This window comes from Felis catus, chromosome E2 (assembly GCF_018350175.1).
Source record: "Felis catus isolate Fca126 chromosome E2, F.catus_Fca126_mat1.0, whole genome shotgun sequence".
Taxonomy (NCBI): domain Eukaryota; kingdom Metazoa; phylum Chordata; class Mammalia; order Carnivora; family Felidae; genus Felis; species Felis catus.
The window spans coordinates 61,076,905-61,092,250 of NC_058382.1; the positions used below are offsets into that span (position 1 = coordinate 61,076,905).

Consider the following 15,346-nt stretch of genomic DNA (forward strand, 5'->3'; position numbering starts at 1 on the left):
ACGGGCAGGAGGAAATGAGAGAGAGATCTGTGTGAGGGCAGGGCCGGAGGACGAGGAAACCCTGGGGGTGGGGTCCCGGCCGTCCAGAAGCTCCCCCACCCCAGCCGGCACACGCGGTGCGGCTCCCGGCCACTGACCGGTCGAGCTCTCCTCGCTGGACGTGTAGGTCCCCTTGCCCAACAGGAGATTCACCATGGTCGGGGAGTTGGCCACCTTCAGCGGCGTCTCGCCTTTTCTGTTGCTTTGCTGAGGGTTCCCGCCATACCGCAACAACAGCTTCACCACCTACGAAACAGCAACCGGCAGGTCAGGGGCTTTCCGAGAAGCACGCGACGCGCCCCCGTGCCGGAACAACTGCAGCCGCTTCCTAGAGTCCTGTGCTCGACCAGACAACAGCCGCCCACCGCCACAGCACGGCCCCCCACCCCAGCCGAGCACGCCGCCACACGGAGGAGGTCTGCGCTCCCGTGCAGAGTCCTCCCCATCGGTGGTGGGCCGACCGCGGCCCCGTGGTCTCCCGCCAGCGATGAGCCGCCATCCGGCAGGGCCCGCGGGGTGTGGAAAGAAGGGCTCTGGAGGTCTGGTGGGGAGCGGGGACTGAGAGAACAGAGGAAACAAAGAGCGAGCTTCTTCCAAGTAGGTTTGTTTTGTGTTCTCGTTTATTTTAGAAAAGAAGATTGCCTCTTCCGTGCCTTGACACAGTAAGGGGGGGGTCCTGTGAATGACAGACACAGTCCAGGTGACCCCGCGGCAGCTCTGCTCAACCGTCTACAGCCGGCAAGTGTGCTTCGCACACCCGGGGCAGCCGACTCACGGCCCTCAAGTGCAGGTTCAGTGCTGTCTCGGCCCCAGTTCGGACACTGCGGTGTTGAAACAATCTTTAACCAGGAACACCCCGTCGCTCATTCCCGCTTAGGACGCCGCGGCCTCCCCCCACCAGGACCCCGCTTCCCGGGCACGGGTTTCCCACGGCTGCTCTAGCGAATCACCAGCCCCTCCGTCTCGCCAAGTCTGCAACGGGTCTCACTGACCCTACAGATGTGTGGTGTTGGCTCCTTCCTTTCCGTGTGCGTGGGGTCCCTTGCAGTGGTGGGACTGGCCCTGTGTCCCTGCCGTCTGCCTGCTGAGGGCTGTCCCGACTGCTGGAAGCCACCATGTCCCTCGGCCCCTTCTGCCAAGGCTGGCAACGCGGGCGAGCCGCCCTCACGGTCTCCTCCCTCCTGGGGAAGGGTTTCTGCTACACGGACCCCAGAGGGCACTGGGCCCGTGGGGATAATCGAGGGTCACCACTGCACGATCTTTTGCTTACTCCCATCCGTGAAGTCCCCTTACCACGTGAGGTCACATATTCACAGTCCCAGGATCTGGACGGGGATCTCTCCGGGGGCCGCTACCCTGTACCCCTCCCCGTATTTCCACAGTCTGTTCCGTAAGGTAGTTTTACAAGGACAATTACAGAAGTACAGAGATTCAGAGGACGACCCTGTCCTTCCCCACTCTGTCGGCTGCCAACGTAGCGCCAGACTCGTGTCATCAATCCCTCCCCCACCCTGGGTACTCTAGCGGGTCCCAGGCATTTCATAAACTTTTCTAGCATTTCTCTAAAAGGACCCTTAAAAAACCAAAATAACCACGATGCCTTTATCTAACCCAAAGAGCTAACCAAGAGCCCCGACGTCAAGTACACAATCTGTGTCCGGACTCGTCCGGTCACCGTGGGCATCTTCTCATTCACAGCCCTCCCCCGACTGTGTGACTCATCATCCTTCGACTGCTCGCCACTCGCTGGGTGCTGCTAGTTCCCTGGCACCTGCCCAAGGCGACGGGGCAGAGCAGCTACAGGAGAGCGTCAGAGGTGCGTTCCGGTCTACAGGCGCTGTCCTCGCCAGGCCCCACTGTCCTTCCTGGGCCTCTTCACAAAGGTCTGGTAACGACCACAGCAAGAGCCTCGCCACCTCTGTGCGTCTCCTGCATCAGACCCAGAGGCAGCCGTTTCCCCAAGGGGGCCAGTCCTCTCAGGGAGGCCGTGCGCTTGGGTACTCGCTGCTCCCAGACTGGTTACGAGGGTCCTCCTGTGTACTGGCTACACCTCTCTGTGCTTCACCAACAGTAAATGCCACAAGGACAAGGACAGTGCAGTGCCGGCAGCAGCCCGTGAATCCCCCCCTCCCCCGCTCTCCACCGCCGTATGATCATCCATCCAGCTGCTAAAACCTAGACATGCCCGCATGACCAGAGCAGGGCCCCGTCACATGGAGCAAGAGGTCGCCCAGGTGCTGACCCAGGATGAGCAGGTGGGCTGGTCAGAGAGGACGGCTCTGGTTGGGGGGGGAGGGGCAAACGTGCAGGACGGTAGAGACGGCAGGACAGGGAGCGACAGGATGACGTCCAAGGCGGCCAGCAGGCCCGGCGGGGGACGTGGGTGCGGGGAGGCACCCACCTTGTAGTGCCCGTTGTTCGCGGCGTCGTGCAGGGGGGTGTCGTCGTCTAGGCCCTTGGTGTTCACCTCTGCCCCCGCGGCCAGCAGCTGCTTGGCGACGTCGTAGTAGCCCCGGTTACACGCCTCGTGCAGCGCTGTCCAGCCTGGAAACAGACACTTAGGACCTATGTTATTTAATCCTCGAGAACGCCACTCCTGTCCCGAGGCAGCGCCCTGCGCGGAAGGGCTACGGTCCCGGGAAGCCCTGAGTGTCCTTTGCTGGGGCGCCCCGTCTGCCCCGCGACGTGCAGCTCGCTAACCCTCCAGGTTCACCCTCTGCGGGCACAATCTGGGGTAGGGGACTCGTCGGGAGGTGGGGCAGGCTCAGTCCAGCGTATCTGGCAACACACGTGGAGGGTACAGGGAGAGCGGCCGAGGGGGCTGCGGGCAGGGTGGCAGGGTCTGTGACCACAGCTGCAGGTTTGGAAACGTGCCCTCTGGGCAGCACGTGGCTGAGGCCACGTGGGGAGGCCTCCTCTGGCGGCCGTCTCCACTAGAGCCTCGACAGGCCACCCGCAAATGTCAGTGTGCGAACGGGGCCACCCTGTGGACACAAATTCCAGGGCTTTGGCAAATCTCGCCTTAGGAAAATTGTATTTTCAGACAAGGTGCTACATTAGGTTTGGATCAGAAACCCCATCAACTAGGGCAGTGGGTGCACTCTAGACAGGTTCGTCACGGAGACCGCTTTGCTGGTCTCACGTTCCACGCGCTCTCGGAACAAACGGCTGTGGAACGTGCCGATGCTGCGGCACAGAGCAAGCGTCCTGTTCACACCCGGCAATACTCCTCCATGACCACACGGCCCTCAAAGCAGATAAAGCTTGGCTGTCTCGGGCCGGGGGAGGAACACCTACTTCCGGCTTAAATGAAAGGGCCCTCTCGGAGACATTTCTTCCCTGGGGGGTGCGGCCCCCAGGCTGCCGGGCACCGAGGCAGGGCCGCCTCTCCCTGAACGTGCCAGGGGCGTGACTCCTCTTCCACGGAACTGGGGTCTACACAACACAGCAGAGTGGCATCTAAAAATTCCCCCAATTCTCTTAAAGATAATAAAAAATAAGAAAACGATCTTATTTTGAAATACTTTCCGAAACGTCAGTACCTCTTCCTCAGCAGCAACAGCACATCACCCTGGTCTAAGTGCGAGGTCTGCCCGCTACCCCCAACTCCTGTGCGCAACCACCCCCCCCCCTCCGCCCGCCCCTGGCTCCACCCCTGGACCCCAGGCGGGGCCTTCGGGGCACGCGGGGTGAGGGCGCCCGTGAGCGCTCACCTGCAAAGTCCTTGACGTTGACGTCCGCGCCCTCGCCGATGAGCTCCTTGATGCGCCGGGCGTCCCCGCGGATGGCCGCGCGGTGCAGGCGGGTCTCTCCGCGCTCGTTCCGCTTGTTCACTTTGTCTTTGGTTTTCGAGGCGGAGTTCGGCGTCCCCTTCTGACACACTGTCGACTGGGAGGGGTGCTTTGGCGTCGTGTCTACTGCAGGCCAAGGAGAGGACAGGCAGGGCGTCACCAGGCGTGTCCCGGTGACAGAAGCAGCCGGGCCCTGGGCCGCTTCCTCGAGGCACCGGGGGCTCACCTGGGCTGTTGGCGGACTCCTCGGCAGTCATCTGCATGAGGAGAGCCACCTGCTGGCGCTCGGAGAGGGGGTAGCCGGCTCGGATCCCAGACAGCCCCATGCCAAACAGCAGCCCGGCCTTCCGGGTGACGGGCTCCTTCTTAATCCTCTTGCGCTCAGGACCCTGCTTCTCTGTGAGGCGGTGGAGGAGACAGGGGGACATTTCATGCCACGCGGTCCTCAGGACCCGCGGCCTTGCCTGGCGTCGCGGAGCCCCCGCCTCCCACCTCACAGCTCACAGGGAAAGGGCGAGAACAGGGGCGGCAGCACCGAGCCGCCCGGTCGTCACCTCCGGCGGTAACAGAGACAACTCCAACACCTCGTCATCAGCCAATGAGGCCTGCCCCGCCTCGGCCCCCACCGGCCGGTCGCGACGGCCCGCCGCACGCCAGGCGGTGGGACGGCCCCTCGCTGGGGCCCTGGCTCACGCGGGACAGGTCTCCGTCCGTTAAGTGCACGTGTCCACACTCCGGTTCCTCCTTCCCCGTCCCGCCTCCACACAGTGCAGATATAAATGGCAAACACAGTTCAGAAACACATAAAAGGTCGAGGCCGACTTGTCAGTACTGTACCTTTCTTCTTGCTTCTAGGGACCTCCATTTCAGGCCATGGCCCTTCGAGGAGCGAACCAGCCTTGCAGTACCACGACATGGACTGAGCTGGAGGCATCTAAAGGCATCAACACAGAGCACTAACCAGACACGAGGGAACAGCTCGGCCGTTCCGTCTCCACCTCCTCGGAGCGCACACCTCCTCCACTGGTCTGACCCCTTACAGAGCTCCCTGCCGACCCTGAGCACAGACACACCGCGTGGCTTCTCCGGGAAGAGGCGGGGGGAAGGGACAGAAAACACCCCCCAGACTCCGTGAACCCGGAGCCAAAGCTCACTGTCCTCCTTCGCCCTCGTGCCCCTCCTGCGGGGGATTTGGGGATCCACCAGGCGCCTGGAGCCCTCCCCACACTGCCCCCGTGCGTGCTGGGTGGGGCCCTGGTGTGGGGGCCGGGCTGGCTAGGGGGTGTTCTAGGTCACACGGTGCAAACTGCAGCCAGGGAAGGAGGGTCACCATGGGAGACTTGGGGTCCTGAAACTCTCCTCGGGGGAGGGGGGCCTCCTGCTCTCCACTCCGCACGTCAGAGAGGACCCCCTCCGGGCCCTCGGCTGGCTCGCTGGCTCTGGTTTGCCCTGGGGAGGCGGGTGCTGTCTGGGAGACATGGACCGGACAGGCTCCCGTGTGCCCCGCCTGCCCGACTCCAGGACAACATCCCCAGCCCACAGATGCGTCGTTTTCCATTTTCTCAAGAAGAGTTTTCTGTGAGCTACTTCCTTAGAAAGTACTGCGATCGGCCCTTTCAGAAACCACACTGTGACTCGCTGCAACACAGGCTCCCCAGGCACCCCGGCCACGATGAGTCTCTAACCAACCCATGAGGCCCGGGCTCGAGAAAGGAAGAAAGCTCCAGAACGCTCCTCATCTGTGACCAAGGACCCCAGCTTATCCACCCTGTCCCCTGTTCTGCCTACAAGCTGGCAGGCGCAGGGGTGAGGATGGCAGCCTCCCCGGAGCCTCTACACAGGGCAAGGAACCACACACATAGCAGCAGCCCTGCCCGGTGGCCCCACGAGGTCCCGAGAAGTTAAGCCACACTTTCGCAGTCACTCGGGGCCATCCCACCCAACCCGAGCTTTCTGGAACACACTCCCCGAATCAGGGCATCGGGTTTAAAAGTTCTCACACGGCCGAGTGCTCCACTAACCACCCCCCCCCTTCTCTATGGTGACCGCTCTGCCCTGCGCTGCTCCTGCGCACAGCCTGAGTACAAACAATGACAGAAACAAGGCCCATGCCCCCAGGACACACGAGCCGACCTCCTGCTTTATGACTCGGACACAGATGCCCCACCAGCTTGGTGTCTCCAACACGGGGCCCTGGTGTCAGGACAGCAGCAGGAAGGCACGTGCACACAGCCCTGCTCCACAATCAGGACCCGATTTCCACCCAGTCTCCTAGGAACCACCGCTTGGTCTCCAACCACAGAGCCTCCAGCCTCTCCGGGCCCCTGCGCCTCCCTGGGGGCCGCGGAGAGAGGAAGTCCGCTGGAGGAGGGAGACAGCAGAGCTCAGAGAAACACGTGCCACACGAGGATTCCTGCTCATGGGGACATCTGCAAATTACACGAAGTAACTTCAGAGGACAAGGCCGGTGGCCCATCTCTGCTCTCTGGGGCAGGCCTAGGGAGGTGCGAAGCTGGGTGTGGGCAGCGCGTCCTCAGAACAGACCCCACAGGACCCTGAGGTGCCAGAGGGACCGGGCACAAGGGCACTGCAGTCACTGTCTTCAAGTGACAACACAGGCAGCAGACTCCCTAGCGGTCGGGGGTGGGGGGTGGCGGGGGTCCCAAGAGACACCCTTCCTGGGAGTGGCAGCCGAACACCTCCACAGCCTTGCGCCCAAAGGGCTTTCTGCGGCAACAGACCGTCCCCCACCGCGGAGCAGGACGTGACGGCACCACACCAGGCCCGCGGTCTCAGGAAGAGACTCAGTGTGCCCGCCGCACCGGGCCTCCCTCCCCTCTGTGGCCAAGAGCCCGGCTGAGGCTGGACGATGCTCAGGGAAGCGGAAGGTACTGACTCCCTCCTGGTGGGAGGGGCCTGGCACAGCCCACCTCCCCACACGGGTCTCGGGGGCGTTAACGGGAGGACGTCTTCTGAGTGTCACCACAGGAAAAAGCCCCCAAATAGAATCCCACCTTCTAAGACACCCTTCTCTCCACCAGCCCCCACACCTCCCGGTACCCAGAGGGCCTGAGTCCAGCCAGGTGGCATGTGGCCTCGGGTGCGGGGGGCCCAGGGCAGCTCGGACTTCTGGCCAGAGGAGCCAAGTGACATGCGGTCAGGGTCACCTGCCCCTCTTCCCAGCCGCTGCTGTGCCTGTGATGGGGTGTCCACAACAGGGCGGTGGGGGTGGGGAGGAGGCTGCCCAGCCTACCTTTGCACCCCCAGCCCCAGCTGGGGGGTGGGGGGGCGCCCACTCGCCAGAAGAGGAGCTATGACCCAGAGCGACCTCTCAGGACAACCCGAGAGCCTCTCTGGCATCCTGCTCGTTTTTGTTTCTAATATCCAACCAGAAGCGAAGGAGGACTCCAGGAACTCCCAGCGGCCCGTGCCAGGCTGCAGAGCAGAGCGAACCTGGCAGGTCGAGGTGGCCCTCCAGGCCTACCTGTGGAGCCTCCCTGCAGTGACCTGCAGGCAGGGACGGGCCACTGGCCTGCAGCCTGGACACGCCTCTGGGGGCTCCGAGGGCTCTGCAGAGGCCCGGGAAGGAGGCCGGCCACCCCCGTCCTCACGGTGGCGGAGCTGGAGCAGCTCTCAAGGCTGGGGCCTTCCCCCCGCCCTCCCGGCCCCGTCCGGTCAGCCCAGCTGTGGTCCTGGTGGGAGATGATGGTTTCACCCGAGCCCGGACAGCTCCCCCGCGTCGCTGTCAGGAAAACAGCTGAGGTGACACCATCTGGGATTTTTGTATGGTGCCAGCTTGCCGCGGTCTGTGCCGTCGGTGCCCCACCGTGTCACCCCTGCCCGGGTGCGGCCACCCAGTCGGCGGACGCAGGTCCCCACTCTCCGCAGCCCATCCCACCAACCCGGGCCTTCTGGAACACGCTCCCTCCACACACCACCGCGGCTGGCGGGCTAGAGTGCGGCCTTCCCGGGGGGGCGGGGGCTGAAGAGACCATGGTTCTCAGACTCCACTTCCTGCCACTGCGTTTCCCTCCCCAGCAGAACGTGGATGTCACCGCAGTTACCTGGCAGCAAGGAGGCAGGTGTGCCAGTGAGACGGCTTTCCTCACGGAGCCGGGCAGGAGTGCCACCTGCCTCTGCCATCTGGCCGGCACATGCTGACGCGCACACCCACCCGTGTCCTGCCCCCGGCACAGTGCGCCCCGATGCCCGAGGACCCCGTCTCACAAAGGCCCAAGTCTGCTTTCTCGTCCACATCCTGAACCTCTCTCGTTTCCTCCTCCTCTTTCCATACCTCGGTGCAGGCGATCTGCTTGCTTACGACTATCCAAGCCACCAATTCTTTCTTCTGTCGCATCTAATGAGCTATATGATCTGCCCGTTGAATTTTTAATTCCATTGGCAATTTTCATTTCCATGTATTCCGTTTTGTATTTTTAAAAATCTACGTGGTGTTTTCTGGCAGCGCCTTGTTCCTTGCTCACGTTTTCAATTTCTCCTCTGTTGCACCCTACTGACCCGTGCTTTGTATCCAGTCATCCCCACGCAAGGTCCCCGGGGCTGGTTCTGTCTCAGGATGGCAGTGTCTTCCACGTGGTACGTGGTTCTGACCCGGCACTAGTGTTTGGCTGAACACTGGGGCCGGGACACTGCACGGAAGCCAATGTCTCTGGAGAGGGCTGGCTTTTGCTCTGGTCTGGGACTGGATGGGGCTCGTTTCCGGGGACAGCTCTCAAAGCCCCTTGCCCCGTCTGGATGCCAGCCGGAGGAGACGGAGGGCTTTGGCTCAGGGATGGTGCCTTCCAGCCTGAGGTGTCCCTGATGTGGCTTTCAGGGGCCTGTCCACTGTGGCCCCGAGGGGCCTGAGGCCGGCAGCTGACTCCCACTGTCCTCAGCCCCCAGGGCCCTGGAGCGCTCACAACCAGTCCTTCGTTCGGTCATCACTCACCACCTCTGACTTCTGGGCTGTTCCAGAAGAGGGCTTTTCAGGAGACAAAGTCCAGCACACTGGTCCAAAGGGAAACCTCCACCTCCTACACCCCACCACGAAACCATACGACGTCAACACTTCTTGGACCCCACTCCACAGGAGGGCATCCGGTGGGGCGCTTGTGGGATCGCAGAGCTCCCGGAGATACCAGGAGGAGCTCAGGCAATGCCGACGGCAGGCAGGGTGCTGGCGTACCGGGGGCACCCCGCACCCATACCAACACAGGGCCCGATCCCAAAGTCAAGAGGCTTTTGGAAGACCACTTCTGCCAGGGCAGCGTGCACGCTGGAGACGACCCACATCAGGCAGGGAGCCGCAAGGGGGCGTGTCTCTGTCCGGCCTCACACTCAGGTTCTCCAGATGCTGCAGGACCAGGACTCAAGGGTCCTCCCCGCCCCCCCCCAGTCTGCATGGGGGCACTTGAGTTTTGTCTGGCTTTTCCCTCCACCTTCCTGGTTTGTACCCACTTCTCTCTTTCCTTTAAAGACAATTGCCACCAGCGGTCACTTAAGACAGAGGGGATATTCAGCAAGCCCCTGACTTCTCTGGTCTTGGTCTCCTCTGTCCCAAAAGAGAAGGGCTGGGGTCCATCTCCAATGTCTGCCTTCTGCGGTGCAGGTGGGGCTCTCCCAGGTCATGGGCTGGGTGGGTGGCCTCTAGTCAAGGGGGACCACAGTCCTCATTCCACAGACGCTGGGAAATTCAGTGAGGGCTGTCACAGCCGTGAGGAGGAAGCCAGGGTATGAGAAAGCGATGCTGGCATCAACAGCCCACAACACAACCTGACAAACACTGACCCCTTTTCATGGCACCAAAGCACGGTGAGGACTTTTAAAAATAAAGCGAAATAAACCCTAATCCAAACCTGCACCAACGTACGAACCGTGCCATCAACCCTGCCAGCCCCGGGCCGGTCTGTACAAGCCTCTGACCGTCGGTCAGCGCCTGCCCCAGACCCTGGGAGCACCACCGGGCTGAGTAGCCACATTGCAGCCCAGGCTCCCCCTAGTAGGGCTCTGGAAGCTGCAGCCAGCTCCCCTGGACTGCACTCCATGCTTTGTCAGTCATGGTCCTAGGGACTCCTCCCTGTGAGTCACAGAACCCAGGGTGGTCGTGAGGGTCTGGCCCTGCAGACTCCCACCTATTCTGCAAATGGGGAACATCAGGAATTTTAAGTATAAAGAGCCTTCCTTGGCCAGTCCACACTCCCCCCCCCCCCCCCCCGTACAGGAAGAAACTGTCCAAGTTTAGGGAGGAAAAACAATGCAGAAAAGGTGTCCCTGTGGGTGGCACATGTCCTCTCCAGCCAGAGGCTCCCCTGCAGCTCCCCCCACCACCACAGGCAGCGCCTGGAGAGCCAGGGAGTGAGCAGAGAAGCCCTTCACGGTCACGTACATGCCGCCTCCAGCGCGCAGCAGTGGAGCCAGAGTCCTTCCCCAGACAGGGACAGTCCCAGAGGAGAAGTCACAACAGCCACCCCTTCCGATCTTACGGAACCAGGGTGACCGTGATTTCAGTAAATACGGGAGTGTCCCCAGACCCCTAACGCAGAGCGCACGAGTAGCTCACATGTCAGCACTGCTGAATAAACATCCAGATACTGGACACAAGAGTGTTTTTCACAAAATAAAACAAACCTTAATTTCTCATTGCTACAAAGAAACGTTCAGGTACTGAGAACAGGCAGTTCCCGATGCTTCTGATGGGGCGGTGCTCTGAAGGGCATGGCGGGGCGGGTGGGAGAGAGGGCGCTGTGTGGCCTCTGGGGACGGGCAGGGCCCACCTTGGTGGCTTCGGGAAGGAAGTGGCTTCGGGAAGGAAGTAGCGGGGCTTACGTCCACACTAAAGGACGGAAAACTGCAACACAGCAGTGGGCTCATGCAGAAGCCTGAAGAGGGTGGGTGGGCACGGAAATGAGCCTAAACATTTGCTTACAGATTTAAGCTGAGGAGAAATTTAATCATACACAAAGTAGACAGATTAGTATACTTTGAAGCAAGCGCACACATCGTAGAATTTCATCACCAACACCGCAAGTGGAGACTGGGCAGCGGGCCTCAGGCGACCTGCCCGGGAGAGGCCACCTTGTGAGGCCTCCGCCTCCTGTTCAGCGGGGAGGGGGCAGGCTGCCTTCCCCAGCAGCCACGGGAGGAGCCGTCTCCGAGCTTCTTTTTCCTAGAAGACGCCAGGCTGCTTTGGGCAAGCACACGCGGCCCGTCCCTCCTGCTCCCAGACAGACCTGGCTCCGGAAGGACGAGCTGTCCGGGGTGCCTTGTGGGCAGCTAAAGTGACCAACCACCTGCGGCGGTCTGGCTTGGATGCAGAGTGTGTCCAGCTTTCACCACAGACGAGCCGTATTGCTCTTGGCAGGCCGCCCCCAGGCCTGACTAAGCACTGCGGAGGCCCCTCACGGGGGTCGAGGAACCAGGACAATGCTCTCCGGTGGCTCGGTGGTCCCTAGGAGGGGGCTCAGCAGCCTCTTCTTCCCACCTGGGGGGCACAGCTGAGGAGGCTATTTGTCGCTCAGGGCCCCGAGTTCTGGAGCCTTCCGCGGCTCTCCCCTCCCGGTGAGCGCAGGGCCGCATCTTCCCAGCAGAGGGCGCCGGAGGGACACAGCAGGAGCAGGGGGCTGGGCAGGGTGGGGGGGGATACAGGGAACCTCGAGCAGACCCGGCCTGGCCCCGAGGGGACTGGAGTCCCCCAATCTCAGTCACTCGGCACCCACAGTTCACTCCTTCAGTCTTTCCCCGCGTGGCTTCTGCCTCCTGACTCGGTGGGGGAGGCACAGCCCAGCGGCCGGGAACCACCTGGCCAGAGGTGTGCAGCTCTCAGAGTCTGCACCCGGCTCGGGCACTCCGCTCGGCAGAGGTGCAGACGGGACCGAGGCCTCCGGGGCCAGCCGGGGGCCCCACAGCCCGCTTCCCAGTCCTGTGTGTGACGCATACAGATTCGAGTTCGAAATCTCAGGCTCCTGATTCAAGTCCTGCACGACATGCGCAGAAGAATCCTCTCACTGGACAATCTAGCTGTGTTATCTTAACAAAGCAGATGTAGCCGATGTAAAACCGGCCCCCAAAACGATCATAACAGGAGGGCAAACACCATATTTCATATGTATTTAGATTTCTGTAACATAGTCCTTGGCCGGGAAATTCTATTTTTTAAATGTTCTTCGCTTTTTTCCTACCCAACGGTGACTCCTTCCCTGCCTTCACCTGGACCCACAACTCACAGAGAAACAACGGGCGCACTCCCTGCGCGCCCCGAGAGTCTCCCGGACGCCCCAGAGGACCCAGGTGGGTTCAGGCGAACCCACCTGGCAGCCTCTCGCTGAAACACTGGCCAGCAACAGACGAATCCAGAAGGCCGGCCGGAAGCACAGGAGCCCAAGAAGCCAGCGGAAGATGAAGCGGGAAGTGCCAAGAAGTCCTCCCCAGCAGAGCAGAGCCGACAGCCCGAGAGCAGCCGCCTACCCAGGCGCATGCGCAGCTCAGACAGCAAGTTCTCTCAGGAAGCGGCTCTTAACAGCGGTTCCCTAACTCACAGCGAGGCTGCTGGGGCATTTACAGGAACATCCCGGAAGCCAGACGGCAGCCTCACACCCCCAGCACCCACACAGCTGACGACCAAATAGCAACCCCAGGCCCCCCACCACTAAGACTGGTGTCGGCACCACAAACAGGAGGGAGGACGTCCAGGCTGCGCTAACTGCCCTCATTTCCTCTGGGCCTAAAGCCTGACCCACAGAAACGTCTGCGAGCCCAGGGCACCCACATGCATCCGCGGGCCCCTCCCTGTCCCCGCTGTGCCAGCTCAGCCACAGGAGCCGTGGGCCACGTCGAACCCTCGTGAAGGACCCCTGGGGGGCTCACAACCTTCCTCAATATCCTTGCCGGCAAAACCAAGCCCACTTCTCTGGCTTTTACATGACTGGACATATGCTCAGGGAGCTCCTGCACAGGAGGAAGCGGGGGAGGGACCTATGACCTCGTGAATAAAAGCCACGGCACAAACACATTTCCAGGCTGTTCCCTCTGCCGTTTCTCCCCATTTTCTAGCCTGCTTATCTGGTCTCAGGCCCTGCCCACTTTCCCGCTACCTGACGTGGACCCTCACACGCAGGAAGCCCCATCCACACCCATTTCTGGCAGGGGCCTCTGTTCCTTGCCCTCTGGTTGAATTCACCGCAGGTTCGATGGCCCCCTGGGTGCTGTGTGGCCCTTTTCGCCCGTGCCCGCGAATGGTTCACATGTCTACAGAGCAGTCAGATGACCGGCAGGCTGGGCAGGCCCCTGAGCACGGAGGTCAAGAGGAAGAGGGAGCTTGGGCTGGCAGGAGAAAGCATGGGCCCCAAGAGCTGCTCAAGAAGGCACTGACTTTCAAGTGTGTGCGCCCAGTGTTATTAGCCCCCCACGCACACACACACATACAGAGACAGAAGTGCACGCTGTGTGCAGACTCACGTTCACGTACACACACGCACACGCACGCACACACACGCACACACACGCACACGTGCACAGCCCTGCCCTGCACCCCAGGCCCCGCCACACCCGCGGGAAAACTGCACTGACTCTGGCTCCCTCTCAGTGCTCCCTCTGGCTTCTATTTCAAACAACTGGGTTTAATTTGTGCGCTTTTGTAGCCCTAAGGGAAAACACGCTTATTCTCCAACACAGGACTTTCAGGGGACTGGACAGAGCCAGGGGGGCCCGGGGACCTCAGGGCAGAGGAGCCCACGCTGATGGTCACAGCTGGGCACATACCAGGAGCCTGCCCGGGGGAGTGTTCCTGCCTGGCACTCCTGGGGGGTTCCCTGCGTGTGAGCCTTTCCTGTCCGCACCGAGTCAGCCCGAACATCAACAACAGAGATGTCCTTGCAGCTCGCTCTGGACCCCACCCAGGCCTCTAGCACAACTCCTCAGAGAGTCCTGGTGCAAAGCCGAGGGGTGCAGAGAGGCTGGGGGGGGCCCTGTCCTGGCGGCCCACCCCAGGCAGGGACCAGTGTCAGGAGACGCCTGAGGGAGGGAGGCCAGCACACTTTCTGTGGAGGAGGAGAGTCAGGCGGGGGTGGTCAGCAGGGAGGGAGGGCAGCGCCTGTACCTGTGTCCGAGTCCTTCTGCTCTCCATTGGCCCCCACAGTGAAGGGCAGCTTCCGCTTGGTTGCTCGCTCCCTCACCTCCTTCCCTCCATCGCTGCGGTCCAGCTTTGGGGTCTTGGTCAGAGAAACTTTATCTTTATCCTAGAAAAGAAAGCGACGCTTTCAGAAGACGTCATTCCCAGATTAAGTTTTCAGAGTCCTCACATCTACTACGATTTCAGTTCACGTGCCCAGTAGAGCAAATCTCGTGTGTGGACAATCGGCAGCACCTCCCGCCCTCCGGGCCCACATAAGCACACGCGGCTTCCTGCACCTTCCTCTGGCCCCAGGCAGCCCCGCTGGTCATCCTGAAACCGGACCATCATCAGCAAGACACCAGAGAGACACAAGTTGCCTCCAGTGCGGCTTTCCCAGGGAGGGATTAAATAAGGGGGAAAAGAGCCGGCCGTGAACAGGCAGTGCTGGCGGGTAGAGAGTCCTGTCTTCCACTCCGAGCTCCTCTGCCCGCAGGGCCTCCCCCAGGTGCTGCGCCCCTCCTTTCCCGGAAGGGGCCTGCCCGGGACACCAGGGGGTGGCTCTCGGGGACAGATCCTGCGGGCCAAAGCCCTGTGGCGGTTGTGGGGGAGAAGGGGGGAGACGTGCTGCCATCACCTCCTTCCTATTCTAGTCTCGGGGTGGCTTTGCTGCGGGGTGAGGATCACGAAGCCCGCATCCCAGCGCCGTCCTGACCAGCGGGCCGGGCCGACACGGGTGAGTCAGCACCAAACCTGCCCCGGGGCCGCCATCCGCAGAATGACAGCACCCACTCAGGATGAGCAGGTCCCGTGTGGAAGCGGAAGGTGCCTAGGGCCCCAGAGGGCAGGGGTGGGGCAGCCCTATCCCAAAGTGCAGGTGGCGGTAGGGTGGGTGGTGATGGACCCGGCACCGAGCGGAGGCAGGAGCCCCCCCCCCATCCCCCCCGGCCCCCTGCCGGCTGCAGTAGCTGACAGCCCTGGACCCCCCAGAGCCCTGGCTGACGACACCGTCCTGGGTGGGGACAGCTCGGTGGGGTCCTCCACAATTCTAACCAACACGCTGGCCCCGTGCGCTTGTGGCACGGCACCACCCCCCGCCTCCCGGCCCCGTCCACAGTACAGCAAGAGGCTCCGAGGGGCACGCAGAGGGCTGACGTGGGCGGGACATGCAGAGCTGGCTCCCTTCCCCGCCGGGAAGCTGGTTCCCTGCAATTTTCCCCGGGGAAGCTGTTAGCAAACGTGGTCCAGCCACAGCCACGCGCCCATGCCACCCCCACAGCAGCAGGGGTCCTTGGGGCTGCTCCTGGGAGGCGCCACCTGCCAGGACTGAGCACAGCCACGGTCCCTACGGCCCACGCTCCTGACAGCCCTCCGGCTTCAGCAGCTAGCATCTACCAACCACGGCAGTCAA

At 62.0% G+C, this 15,346-nt stretch overlaps 1 protein-coding gene and 1 long non-coding RNA gene across 28 annotated transcripts in view; one reads left to right on the forward strand and one right to left on the reverse strand.

The window, feature by feature from the left end:
* ANKRD11 (ankyrin repeat domain 11) overlaps nucleotides 1-15,346 on the reverse strand; it is a 178,631-nt gene that overhangs the window by 12,822 nt on the left and 150,463 nt on the right. For 20 of the 25 annotated variants that reach the window (XM_045046560.1, XM_045046561.1, XM_023245509.2 and 17 more), the window contains 5 exons: nucleotides 13,924-14,062; nucleotides 4,057-4,227; nucleotides 3,753-3,956; nucleotides 2,441-2,583; nucleotides 138-285 (listed from right to left, as the gene is read on the reverse strand). In XM_045046560.1, the coding sequence (XP_044902495.1) occupies nucleotides 138-285; nucleotides 2,441-2,583; nucleotides 3,753-3,956; nucleotides 4,057-4,227; nucleotides 13,924-14,062 (805 nt within the window). Of the gene's footprint in view, nucleotides 1-137; nucleotides 286-2,440; nucleotides 2,584-3,752; nucleotides 3,957-4,056; nucleotides 4,228-4,667; nucleotides 4,765-13,923; nucleotides 14,063-15,346 lie in introns of all 25 variants that reach the window. The other 5 variants (XM_045046563.1, XM_045046564.1, XM_045046566.1 and 2 more) reach the window with 2 other exon arrangements.
* LOC123382334 lies at nucleotides 282-10,030 on the forward strand. 3 transcript variants are annotated; one of them, XR_006590559.1, is made up of 3 exons: nucleotides 282-2,294; nucleotides 4,686-7,592; nucleotides 7,872-10,030. It is a non-coding gene; the product is annotated as an uncharacterized LOC123382334 (long non-coding RNA). The 3 variants fall into 3 exon arrangements; XR_006590558.1 differs by having other exon boundaries at nucleotides 4,686-6,334; nucleotides 6,538-10,030; XR_006590557.1 differs by having other exon boundaries at nucleotides 282-1,855; nucleotides 2,111-2,294; nucleotides 4,686-10,030.